Source organism: Blennius ocellaris (genome assembly GCF_963422515.1).
Source record: "Blennius ocellaris genome assembly, chromosome: 6".
Lineage (NCBI taxonomy): Eukaryota > Metazoa > Chordata > Actinopteri > Blenniiformes > Blenniidae > Blennius > Blennius ocellaris.
Window position 1 is genome coordinate 21,077,802 of NC_137655.1, and position 13,687 is coordinate 21,091,488.

General features: G+C 41.1%; 1 protein-coding gene across 3 annotated transcripts; it reads left to right on the forward strand.

The window, feature by feature from the left end:
• The first annotated feature begins 3,223 nt into the window (after positions 1-3,223).
• Positions 3,224-11,943, forward strand: shox (shox homeobox). Of its 3 annotated transcripts, XM_080497763.1 has the most exons (6): positions 3,263-3,608; positions 5,432-5,640; positions 8,663-8,720; positions 8,896-8,984; positions 11,054-11,266; positions 11,632-11,941. In XM_080497763.1, exons 1-6 carry the CDS (start codon positions 3,362-3,364, stop codon positions 11,719-11,721), a joined length of 906 nt encoding a protein of 301 aa, XP_080353889.1. In that variant the 5' UTR covers positions 3,263-3,361; the 3' UTR covers positions 11,722-11,941. The 3 variants fall into 3 exon arrangements, with proteins under 3 accessions (XP_080353887.1, XP_080353888.1, XP_080353889.1); XM_080497761.1 differs by having other exon boundaries at positions 3,224-3,608; positions 8,875-8,984; positions 11,054-11,943; XM_080497762.1 differs by having other exon boundaries at positions 3,224-3,608; positions 11,054-11,940.
• Positions 11,944-13,687: the final 1,744 nt, after the last annotated feature.

Sequence of the window (13,687 nt, forward strand, 5' to 3'; positions counted from 1 at the left end):
TTTTATAAGTGAAGACTGACAGATGGGGATTGAAACCTTTCCATGTGCTGCACAAAGCTTTAAAGTATTTCAATCCTAATTTTGAAATGCCACCCAGATGTGTAAATCTGATTGATCATCTGCAGCAACAGAATCCTGCTTTGCTCATTACTTTGCATTGCTACAGTTTAGCCTGCCTCACTCTCTCTCTCTCTCTCTCACTCTCTCTCACTCTCTCTCTCTCTCTCCCTCCCCCCTCTCTCTGCCTCCCTCTCTCCCTCTCTCTCTCTCCACCAGCCAGCACAGACTCATTTAAGTCTGCTGATGTCTTGATAATGTTCCAAAGACATCACAAGCAGGTAAAGAAGGAATTCCTCAGCTGCCTTGTGGAGATCAGGCCATTACAAGGTCTATGGGCAGTAAAATGCTTCACTCATCACACCCTGCAATATGTAAAGACACATTTTTATCAAATTTACAGACAAACATCCAAATAATCCAGATGTGTGGTCCATGTTGGGGACTTAAAATACTATCAGACTCTTGAATAAATAGATTGTACAACTTCAACCATGTTTTCAGGAATACATGCATTAACTAACCAATGTGTTCGCTTTAATACACCAAAATATTATTAAATTATCATGTGCATTGGTCTTAAACATAAGCAATCAATGTTGTTAGAATATTTTGCATATAACAAAAACTATACACTCATCACTATTAATTACTGATAGTGATTGAACTGAATAGCTGAATGAATTAGGCATTAACAAGTATCTGCATGTGTCTTGAGCTATTGAATTGCAGTTTGAATATTGGATTTCTAATTTTTTTTAAAGTACTATAATGACGTTTAAAAAAATATAATAATAATAATAATAAATAACAGTAATAATAATAATAATATTAATACTACTACTACTACTAATAATAATGATAGTTGTGTTTCTTTGTTCATTTCAGGCCAAATATATGTATTGCCGCACAGTGTTTCTTATTGGTCTTGTCGCGTTGGGTTAAATAACTGATAATAAACAAGTGATTGAGTAATTAATACCATAACACGGTTGCGCTCGTGCAGCTGGAGAGGCGGGGTGTCGGAGTCGTGGGGAATGAACGGCAAGTGAAAATATGATTGAGGCCCCTTTAAGAGTTTTTGGCCACTAAACTGTAGCGACACCAGCGTTGGTGCGTAAAAAGCATCCCTCCTGGATTCCTTCTGGTTTTCCTGCAGGCTGCTGCTGATTGGACAACACATGGCTCATGTCTGCCAGTTTACGTGCAGTAATTTCTTTTGCAATAAATATTTAGAGAAAGCAGAGGCGGAGGGGGAATATCTGCATGCACCATAACTGTCGTATAATGAGCCGGAATATCTATACTATAATTTTATAAAACTAAAACCTGAAATGTATGAAATATATATGCACATGGCTTTACGCTGTCTTATTTTAATTGGGCACTGTGCTCGTCATTCATATTAAACAGGCGCTGTGTATAGGCCTCCTAGCAATGTATTTTCTTTTATTCCTCTGCAAGAATGTTTTTCTCACTAAAGAATAAGTAAATACGTGTTTTTGGTGTTGGTAACACGGTTCAAAATACAAAATAATCCTTAATAACTATTTTTAAATATATGTGGCCTACTTCAGTCTGTGTTGGTAAACATTGCATTGATTTCCATGGCTGCTGTTGTGTGCATTCATACACTATCACATCCACAGGCATGTGCACTTGAAGCATTAAAGCATTAAATGACCACTAACAATAGCAATAAAAGTCGTATTAATGTGTCAGAGTCAGGTGGCACATGAACAAGTTGTGCGTAAAAGTTGGAATATTTTTTTTTTTTTTGTAATTTAATAGAGAAATCCCTGGTGGTGGATTATTTCGTTCCAAACAGAGGAGCCTTTTGTAAACGCCACTTTGCAGCAGGATGACATCGAGGCACACGACTGGGAGCGCAGATTTGCGTCTTAAAGAGGATTTAGGTCTATTAACAACAAAAGGCGCAGTTCATGGCACAAGGGAGAGACCTCGACTTGTGCGTCAGCCGCAGTGATGTGAAGCGGCCTCAACTGATAAATGGAGAGACATCAAACCGAGTCATTAGAGAGCTGAGATATGAGACTTTCGCAGTGGCGGGCCGCTCAGGGCGGCGCACCCAGGGGATCACACTCCTCTCCCGGCCTTTTGTGTTTGTGTGCTGGACTGATGAACGACTTAGATAACGCTAAGCCATTATGGGCTCACTTATTCCCATGAAAATCCTGTAAATAGAGGGAACATTTTTTCACTGCTGATATCTATTGATTTCTATCATTTTCTTGTAACCGGAATCCGCGAAGGAGTACTGGTAAATACTCAAAAGGGACCTGAATTTAGACCGCCTAAATATTAATTAAAACATCATCATATAATCATGGATTCGTTGCTGCTGAGTGTTTGTTCACAAGCAGTATATGTTTGTATTCATGTGATCTATATTTGTGTGCAAAATGCATCATAAAGTAACTTAAAAAAAGTGGAAATGGGCTTTACTGGTGCGGGTAGAAAATAAAATATGAGTTTAATGATTTACCTAGATAGTAAATTCACATAATTACCATTTGTTGGAAAGTTTTGCCTCGGTATTTATGCTGAAATATACATTTTAAATTCATTGAAAACTTTTTTTTAAATGCTCATTTGCCAGTGCAGAGTCTCTCCACGCATGCATGCGCTCTGGCCCCTAGAAATTGCCTGTTAATCCCACTTTAGTGAAGTCCAATCAGCTGATACACCAGAGGTGGTTTATGCACAGATAATCTCCGAAACAAATTTATCAACTCAGCAAACAACAACGGGAAAATCAAGAGGAAATCCCTCAAACCCCGGCGTCTGTATCTCCTAATCTCGTTAATTAAATTTTCGCCGGATTAATTAAACATAACAGCCATATACAGCCTCCTCGCAGGAGTGAGCCACCGTGGGCATTTTAATGACCCCGTAATTCAATTAACCGCCTCCATCAGTCCCATCATTGATTTGTGGAAGACGGTTTTTAAAAAAAGAAAAAAGAAAAGAAAAAAGCTGCTGAAAGTTGAATTCTGCAAAGTCGAGCCGGCCTGTAATTGCTCAAGACACAGAGATCGGAGGGAAGAAGGGGTAGGGGGGCTGGGCTGAGGTGGCCATGTATAAATAGTGAGCTCTCAAATACACAGTCACAACAGCAGGAGTGATCTCACCTCCTCTCCACCCCTTCTATCTATCGCTGCTGCCAGCCTCCAAAAAGCGCGTATCCGTGAGCAGTGCTGGTGCGCACAGACTCGGCGAGAGTGTGCACATACACACGGTGGATTTCCCTGACCAGGACCACTACTGAGAGACAGAGCCGACCATGGAAGAACTTACGGCATTCGTGTCGAAATCTTTCGATCAGAAAACCAAAGAGAGCAGCAAAGAGAGTATCACGTACAGGGAAGTTTTGGAGAGCGGCTTGACGCGGGCGCGGGAGCTGGGCAGCCCGGAGACAAACCTGCAGGACATAACGGAGAGCAACCACTGCCCGGTGCATCTGTTCAAGGACCACGTCGAGCTGGAAAAAGAGAAACTCAAGGACTTTAATGTTTCGAGGGCGACAGAGGGTAAGCTTTTCTTTCTTTCTTTTTTTTTTAATCTTCAGAAAATGATCCGTGTCATGACGGGGAAATGTCTCAAGTTTAGCTGTGTTGAACCAGGAGCGACATTTTTGACATTTGAAAAAAAAAAAAAGAAGTTAATCTTCGAATCCGTTCTTAACGAGGGCTGTAATGTACTTAAGTAGTTTAAATACGTGTAGTTGAAGTAGTTCCCTGAAGTTAACACATTATTCTGTTATTACAATTATTATTTTACGCAGCAGGAGGCGGGCCCTTCGCCTGACCGTCCTATTAACTATTTAATGGTTGTTTTCAAAATCTTTCTTTTATTAAATGACAACAAAAACCCAAACCCCCCAAAAAAATCTATGTGGCTTTTGTAACACATCTTAAAACAGAGTCTGCAGCCTTATTTTAATAATAATTTAACATTTTGTGCCACATTTGGCACCATATTAATATTTAAGGGCACATTTTAGTTCTGTACTCCATTTTACAATACTAACCACATTATTACATGTATTTTATATTAAAGAGAACATCAGTTACAATCTTAACTAACGGTGTTTTGCTTTAATGTGTCCTTTAAAATGTGTAGCCTGCAGGATTGTCATGTTTCCTCGTGTGAGTGTGAGCCCACAAGTAACAGCACATGTATTTTTATTTTACGCGCAACATTGTGCGTGAATTAAAACAAATAATGCTGCTGGAGAGATTCAAGTCGATCTGTTTTTTAAATGGTTTATATTTATCAATTTAAAATTAGCAATCAATTAATGGCAGCCTAAGCAATCAATATCCTCTTTGTAGGTCTTTTCACCATTTTACTTATTTCTATATTTATTGCATAATTAAACCAATATCGATGGAACTGCCTTATTTTGCTTTGTACGCCTTAAAAGCCCAGCCGGTGGAAATAAAAAAAAAAACAGTTTTGTCTGTAGGGGGATATGTTAAGTATTTATATAATATGTCAGTTATCTTGCAGTTTGGGGAAATAAACAGTTTCATGACAGAAAACTACAAACAGTAAAACGCGTCTGAACAGGCAGGTAATTGCAGCAGTTGTCAACTGTGTTACTAATAATAACAAGACAGATAACACCTAATGGTACAGTATAGTCTAATAAAAATAGATCAGCCTATAGACTGACAGCTTTGCTGTGTAACTCAGTGGATTACAGACACTGCTTTTTTTTTTTAATTGACAAAAAGAGAGAAATGCTGCAACGGACCATTTTTTATTCATAGCCTTGAATAACCTCAGTCCATTTTGCGGGAGCAAGTAATTAGACCTAAATCTTCTCCGTTTAGCCGAAGCTTAATTCTCTGCTCTTTAAATCGCTTACAGCCTTATTAGGCTTACATGCCATGTATTGACTGATTTACTTTTATAACGGCACTGACGGTACAAGCTGACTTATGGAGGCTGGAAATACAGCCACAGGCCTCCCACTTGAAGAAATAGGCTGTGTAATCTGTGTGTGTGTGTGTGTGTGTGTGTGTGTGTGTGTGTGTGTGTGTGTGTGTGTGTGTGTGTGTGTGTGTGTGTGTGTGTGTGTGTGTGTGTGTGTGTGCGTGCGTGTGTGTGTGCGCGCGCGCGCGTGTGTGTGTTGCTGTCAAATTGCCGGGCCTTAGGCCCCCCTGTCAGGGCCCAGTGTGGGCTTTATGAGGGACCAGTAAAGTGCAAGTGTGTGTCAGTAAAGCAGTGCAGGGCGGCGTGGCTATCTTCACCCCTGCAAAAAGTCCAGAATTTTAACCCATTTTTCACCCGTTTTGTTTTTTTTTGTTTTGTTTTTTTTCCCAACCTCGGGGGTGCGATTAAACAGGAATATACGACTGCAAGGAGAAAAAGGAGGACGTGAAGTCCGAGGACGAGGACGCACAGGGCAAGCTGAAGCAGCGGAGGAGTCGCACTAACTTCACTTTGGAGCAGCTCAACGAGCTGGAGCGGCTCTTCGACGAGACGCACTATCCGGACGCCTTCATGAGAGAGGAGCTGAGCCAGCGGCTGGGACTGTCCGAGGCCAGAGTGCAGGTGAGGAGTTCAACCACGTGTCACACACACACACTTCTCCAGAGCTTGTGGCGCGTAATGGGCGGCGATCAACACTGGTGCTGCCGGGAGCGCAACAGACAGTGTTTGGAGGTCTCGTGGTGACGTTTCATGCAAAGTTGCTTTTCACGTGTGGACCAATAAGTTCAGTGACATCTCTTTCCAACGTGTGTGGGGATTGTGCGAATCATCTAAATAATCCTTGGTGTGTGCTAAAAACAATATTACAATGAAGAGGGAAAATAATATGCCCCTAATTAGGGCAGAAACTCAGACCTTGTGAATTTATATTGTAATTATATGCTTATGAAACAATTAACCAGCCACACAGCCAAGCACATAAACAATGCATGTGTGTTTTTTTCCCCTTCATATGCTCTCGTTTTATACTCTTTTTGACAGTCGTGTTTACAAAAATTGCCCTCATGTTTATCCTAAGCATAAAAAGCATAAAATTGCTTCAAATTTAAGTGAGCTACGTGTTGTGTTTGAATTAGATAAAAACGTATTGATAATGATATTGTCTTTTCTTCTATTTCCACGATATAAAGAAATAACTATGTGCCTCACATGTACAAAAATGACCGTTTTATAATTAGTCTGCTTTGTACATATTTTACAACACATCTCAGAGAAAATGATGTAAATATTTTTAGGAGGGGAAATAAGTCTAAAATGCCTATAATAGCCTCGTGGGCATTTATAAAGTGTCCAGATTTTAATACGGCTTTTCACTGCCATACTATTTTAATAGTAAGACACATTTGTCAGTTACGTTTCTGAAAAATACAGACTGCTGATTTTAAGATTTATACTACATTGTCAAAATTAATCAAGTGAAAATACTGGGTCCAATGGACGGGATCTGTTTCTTCTGTCAAGCAGTAAACATTAAAATCGCCCGAAAAGAATAGGAGGAAAAGGGGCGTCGGTGTAATGGGAGGTGGATTGGTAGCAGCCATCCCTGTCAAACAAGTGCAAACTGCTGTAAATCATCAGGGATGTAACAACCTACTGAACTTGCAGAAGTAGGCCTGCAGAACCAACAACCTACTCCTGCGATCCGAGCAGCCTGGGGGGGGAGAGGCACCGAAAAATCCCAAGCTATTATTAAAATGAATGAAGAGGCTGAATGGCTGCTTCAGGGGACGCGCTCTTATGTCAACTCGGATCCCTCCTCATTTTCTTTGTAATATCTGCCATTGGCTTGATGTAGTGTCCCCATAAAAACAGATTAGAAATAATTCAATTCTGGGCCAACTCTGCCGCTGTTCAGATGTATCTAATCGGATGAATAAGCCCCATCATGGAGCTTTAAGAGCCCACCGACTACCATTTTGAGCTGAGCGTTGTCGGGCTTGGTTGGCTGTGGTAGGAGACAAACTTGCACTGCACTTATCACACTCGCTAATAAACTGTGTTCATTAAAATAATCCATGGCGCAAATGTGCTTGGAAAGAACTTAACAGCCTGGCTGTGCGTGTTTTGTCTGTTCCAATGGACGTTTACGCATAGATCCTGTTATGACCTCCCCTGGAAACACGAAAAATGTGAAAAACACCCTGTTTTCTGTAGGTTTAGTGAGGGTGGATTGTTGCAGAGCTGTTGGAGGCTGTGAACCTGCGCTCCGAGCAGCTGTCAATGAATCTAATTGAAAGTTATGAGAGCTTGGTGCGGAGCAGGCAGTAATTCGGTTAGGACTAATATCTTTGGGTTTCTGGCGCGCTGCTAAATTAAATGTCATTATTCACTGTCTCTAATAAAAAATCAAAAAGGAAATGAGATTAGGGTATTTGTGAAGCGCATCATTGAGTGGCCCTTAATGAAGAAATAACTGTCTGAACCAGTGTAGTTCACTTTGCTTAACATACTGGCGCGTAATTGGAATTGATCTCGGGCCCGTCTAATATTAGCCTTGATTTATCTGAGGGCTGTGCGTCTATGCAAAATCACCTGGGATTTTCATAAACACCTTTTCTATCATCGTTTACCACTGTAGAGCTGATCACTCACAGCCTATACAATAACGACAATTTACTGTCCGATGCTTCGTGCACTCAATAATAATAATAATAATAATGATAATAATAATAATAATAATAATAATGATAATGATAATAATGATAATAATAATACCATATGTTTGAATGTATTTGTAGTTATCCTACTTTGAATGATATTTTATTCCTCTGATATCAATTAAAAATAATTTGCTGGGTAATTTTTCAAGAGAGAGACAGAAAGCTTTAACATAAATATAGATTTTTTTTTTAAATTTATTTATGGGGTGACTTTTGTTCCCTGTCTGCTCGACTCACTCAGTAGAATTCATACTGGATATGGTATTGACGGCTGTGTTGTTGCTGTGCTGCACGTGTCTCCACTCACGACGCGCCGCGGTGCAGCGCCGCGCCGCGCCGCATCACGTCTGCGCCCTTTGTGGTCCGCGCCCGGCCGCTAATCCCGCATCTGTAAATGATAATCATTGCGGGGTCGAAGGGGAGGGGAGATAATGTTATTCAACGAGGCAAATTAAGTTGATGGTGATTAACAATGGGCCTTAGCCTGCAGCTTCAAACGCAGTCAGCAAATTAGGGAGCTGGTTAAGAACGTTTTTTGTTGTTCTTTTTTTCCCATTGTAATGAAACATCACCACAGTTCTCTTCTAATATTCCTATAATTTCTGTGATTATACTATTATCATGTCTCATTTTTAACAGTTTAATCTTTATTCAAAGCTGAATATTAAATAGATTTTAAAAAAATGATCTAAACTTCATGTATTTATTTTTAAAATTCACCACCCTCATTCATAACCCCTGACCATTTTAATTTTAATATAACAATTATTAGATTTTTCTTTTGTGATTGCTTATGCTGGCCTGCACTTTTATATACTTGATATATTATTGGTGCAACCGTTTGGACTTGATCTCCATATTTAATTTGACTGGTTTTGAAAGGCTTCTGATTTTTAATGGATTATTTATTTTTTTATTCACAGGTTTGGTTTCAGAACAGAAGAGCAAAGTGTCGAAAACAGGAAAACCAGATGCACAAAGGTAAATGTTGCTTCTTCCTCACCCTTTATTTGTATTCTACTTATTTTGGTATAACAATTTGACACAATTTTGTTTGACTGCATGTGTAAAAAGAAAAACAAGAAATTGTGACCTCCTCCTCTCACATAACAACAACTGTCTGGCTGTCTGACAGACATCTTTCCCTTCTCTCCAGGTGTTATTCTGGGCAGCGGCAGTCACCTCGATGCATGCAGAGTAGCACCCTATGTCAACATGGGTGCCCTCCGGATGCCCTTCCAACAGGTAGGCCCTGTTTTCATATGTCTGGGGGTGGAAATGCTTAAAAAATGCAGAAATGTTCACTGAGGCAGCTCAAAAACTTAAGTCAATTTAAATGTAAAAAGTGTCATTATATAGGTAAATGAAGTCGGTTGTTCGGTGATTACTCAGCATCTGCTAAAGTCGGGGTCAAAAACCGCATGATCTTGAAAAACAGGCTAAAAACTGAGCTGAAGCTTTATGCTGGTGCGTGTAACGAGGTGGAACTGGAGTCAGTCGGCCTTCTATATTTGTATGTTCACATTGTTCACATACACCTATGGGCCCTGTGGAGTTATTAGACGTAAGTGATGAGAGAGTCTGGTGTGTGTGTGTGTGTGTGTGTGTGTGTGTGTGTGTGTGTGTGTGTGTGTGTGTGTGTGTGTGTGTGTGTGTGTGTGTGGAGGGGGAGGGAGCAGCTCAGACCTCATTGCACCTTTCACCTCGCAGCAGCGTGCGGAGGGCTGGACTGTACAGGGAGAGGAGAGGTGGACAGACATTTGATCTGCTGCTATCTGCTTCTGCGTCCCGGCTGCTGTGTTGTCTGCTTGACCCTTGTGAAAAGCAGCGGCCTAATTAAGCCAACAGTGCGGCAGGCGTGAGCACATAAAAGAGATGATGAAAGCGGGGAATGGAGTGGGCTCTGATGGATATTGGCGTTGAGCTGCACTGGCAGGGGTGGAGGCTTGAGGCCTGCATACTGAGAGAGGCACGCTGCATGAGGTTGAAACAGGCACGCACGGACTCAGATATTACAATGCAAGATATGCATATAAAACAAGCAGATTGGCTGCGTAAGGTCACGACTTGGACCTTGGCGAGGTCTTCTTGTCTTTCTTCATTATCAATGAAGAAAGAGCGATCAAAACTACGGGCAAAAATACACAATATTTTGTGCATTCTTAAGTGCACAAAGTGTGAGTATTTTAATCCACAATTTCTGCGAACCGTCACTGCCTGTTTTATGAAACGCTTGATTGTTTTAATTCCAGATCGCCAAACAAAATTGCTCTAAACAATCAGCTCGAATAATGTTTCCATCAGCGCTTCTGCACTTTGACCTGAAGCCATTGCACCATCCGTTTGGAAAATGTCATTCCCAGCTGCAGTCTGTTACCTGATTTTTGAGTAAATGAGATCTGTGGAAAAGTTTGTGTTTGCAGGAGGCTTTGTTTGGATGCCTTTCCCGTGCTTAGCAACCTACACATGTGTGGTTCGGATTCATTTTCCTTCTCATTTAACCACTTCAACCCGAGTCATTTCTTGGATGGTTTTCATTTTATGCCAGTGCAAAAAGGAGCATCGTGTAAAGAATAATATTTAGTCAAGCTAAAACTTTGACTTTCTATCATTCTATTTTGGTTGGAGAAGAAAGCGTGAAATACTTAAGTTTTCCCACTTCTTCCTGTGGTGTTTGAAACACATGAGAAATGGCAACAGGCTCAGCTTGCTCCCTCTGAAGTAAGCAGATGCTTAATTTTCACCTACTTCTTATAAAATAATTGCCAAGAATGTGAAAACTGATATCCTATGCTCCTTATGATTTCTTTTTCCCCTTGACTCAGGAATATGTCTGGATAAATATTTATAACTCCAAATATGTGAATATCTTTTTAGTGCAAAATTGTTTATTTATGCAATTGAATGCATAATCAGGATAACAAGACTGCAAATTTCCAAGGGTATAACGGAGTCCTCAGTCTGAATTAAACAAATCTGTTCGGGGTCCTGGAAAGACTTTGATTCAAGACGATTAAATTGGATGTGGTGTCTGAGAGCAATGTATGATTCATTAACTTCTAGAATAGCTGACATGAAAAAAAAAAAGGGCGAAAGCGCAGAGTGCAGCCCTTAACTATTTTCTTAGAAAACACACTGTAAGCAACAGCTCTGAGGGGGTAAAATCTGAGGGGGATTTTAATAGTGTCAGACTGTGAAACCTAAATCCTCAACTCACACTCTCACACACACTCTCACACACACACACACACACATAACACACACACCCCCAGAGGCGTTCACGCCGACTAACTTCATGTTTTGCCGCCTTGCAGGTACAAGCACAGCTCCAGTTGGATGGGGTCACCCACTCCCACCCCCACCTGCACCCTCACCTGGCCGCTCATGCTCCCTACCTGATGTTCCCACCCCCTCCTTTCGGACTACCAATCGCGTCTCTCGCCGACTCGGCCTCCGCGGCAGCAGCAGTGGCAGCAGCTGCCAAAAGCAACAGCAAGAACTCGAGCATCGCCGACCTGCGACTCAAGGCAAGAAAACACACCGAAGCTCTGGGACTCTGACCCCACCGGGCTGCCCCTCCGCTCGCCTGATGCCCATAATCGCCTCTCACACAAGACTGAGCCTGTGAAAGGGCCGTGACACTCACAGCTAAAACTAAAAAAAACAAAAACACTGAGTGAGAATGAAAGAGAGGAACACATACAGAGAAAGGGGGGAGAGGGAGTGTGTGAGAGAGAAAGAGGGAGAACAGTGGAGGAAGAAAAAAAAAAAAAAAAAAAGAAAAGAAGGAGGGGGCGAGAAAATTGTCACAAAACCAGCTGCCAAAACAAACCACTTGTAGAGAACGGTAATTAAATACCAATGAAATCACCTTTTACTTTTCGCCCAACAGGCAGGACTTCTGCGGGGCCAGTGGCTCAGTCCACTCCAGGCACAGATCACATCCCAAGGACCGTACAAACACATGTGGATGTCTGTCTGAGGGCCGGGCCGGGGCCCGTCAGACCAGAAGACGTTAGAACAAAGCAAACTGGCAGGCAGCAGCAGGGCCAAAAGCAGAGCCTCGCTGCCGCCGGCTGACGCTGGCTGCCGCCATGTTGACAATACAGAGGGTTGAGCTTTGGGGGAAAACAGACCCACACATCAGCTCACCGAGGCATTGGAACAGCTCTCATCTTTACAACCCCCCCCCCCCCCCTCCCATCTCTTGCTATAAAAAAAGGAAGAAAAAAAAACCTTTAAAAAAACAAAAAAAAAAGGCCATATTTGTCTCCAACCACTGTGTTCCCTGCTGCTGCCAAGTGCATGAGCTCTAATGGAGGACCGTTGTGGGACTTGTCTCCATCCACACCTGACACAAACGCTTTACAACTGTTTTTAACACTGCCATTCAATGCGCTCACGAGCCCTCCTCCTCCTCCTCCTCCTCCTCCTTCTCCTCCTCCTCCTCCTCCTCCTCCCGACACCTTCAAAGTCAAAGGTTTCCATTGCTGTCCGATCAACCTCCTCTTATGGACTTGTGCTGTAACAAAAGCAACAATCCTCTTTTTTCCTCCGCTGCAGAGGGGAGAGACGTTACTCCGTGTTGCTGGGCATGTTTCAGCGAGCCTCGGTTTGCATCACTCCTCACGGTGTGCTCTCTCTCTGTCTTTTCTTTTTTTTTTTTTTTTTCTTTTGTTTCTTGTGTTGTATCTTGGGTAAAGAAGTGAAGATAGCCTTTGCACTTCAGGTCTTGTATGTGGGTGTTTACAAATGGCACTACAAGCAGATACTACTTTACTAATTGAGAAAAAGTGGGTGGGAGCGGGCTTTAATATTGTCATGCGATCCGCAAAAAGGACATTATCGGGGATAAAGGGTATATAAATGGGATTTTACTTTTCTTCTTTTCTAAATCTGAAAATATGAAGAACGCATCAGTCAAACTGAAATGCAAGGGTGTGCAGTTTAAGTGCAATACTGTAAATAGCAAAAAAGTAAGAACAGCTAGCAGTCAATCCTCAACGATGAAGAGACCCGATGACTTTTGTTGTTTTTCATGCACTGTTGGAGTGTTGAATTTCTTTGCCAAAATACAGCAGTTTGGTTTTTTTCTACGACGGTGTATATTTTGTTGGAGGAAATCCACTCGGAACCAGGTGCCATATCCCACATGACCTCCTGTGTATTCAATCCGTTTTGTACACATTGGGCACGGCCGTCGCTTGAATGAGGAAGACATGAGCACATTTTTGGACAATGCAAAAAAACGAGGGTCAAATATAATGAAGATCTGTACTAACATTAGGAAAACTTTATTATTATTTTTTTTTGATTCTGGAAAGAAAAATCATAATAAAAATCAACAAATCAGCACCGTAACCCAAACCAGGCTTATGTTCTGTTTATCCTAATTTTGCATGTTATGTGTGACATTTCATCATTGATTTCCGATTAATTCTGACTTTTTTAGAAGTTGCTCCAGACGGAACCATTTGGATTAAATTCAGAGATTATTTTAACCTTATTGTAAACACTGCTGTCAGAGCTGCGCTAAAGATGTAGATGGGTTTCAGGTCTACGTACCTCTAACAGTCTCCAAACATTTTCTCTGTTAACAGACCTCCATTTAGAAATGTTTATCTATGTCTCCATTTTAAATTAAACATATGGGTGTTTTATTTATTATTTTGTCTGAAAGTTTATGAAAGATGAAATAGTTGAACTACAAGTGTACATTTTTACATGGCTTTGCATTTATTTTTGTATGTTTCTTTTTAAGTGTTCAATTTGAATTAGAAGGTGTGGCTGTAGTGCATTGTTTGCCTCAAAAAAAAAGAAGAAAAAAAGAAGAAAAAAAAAAGAAAAAAAATGTAGCGTGTCCGAGTTTACAAACATTTCAGGGATGGTTGAATTAAAACAATACTCCATGGAATTTGTTGTACCCATTAAAATGATTACCATTTCAT

Bases quoted from the DNA above. Each gene is read 5' to 3' on its own strand.
- shox (XM_080497763.1), top strand. From the start codon at position 3,362: ATGGAAGAACTTACGGCATTCGTGTCGAAATCTTTCGATCAGAAAACC. The intron at 5,641-8,662 runs GTGAGGAGTTCA...TTTTATTCACAG, and splicing joins TGTCCGAGGCCAGAGTGCAG to GTTTGGTTTCAGAACAGAAG. The intron at 8,721-8,895 runs GTAAATGTTGCT...CCTTCTCTCCAG, and splicing joins GGAAAACCAGATGCACAAAG to GTGTTATTCTGGGCAGCGGC.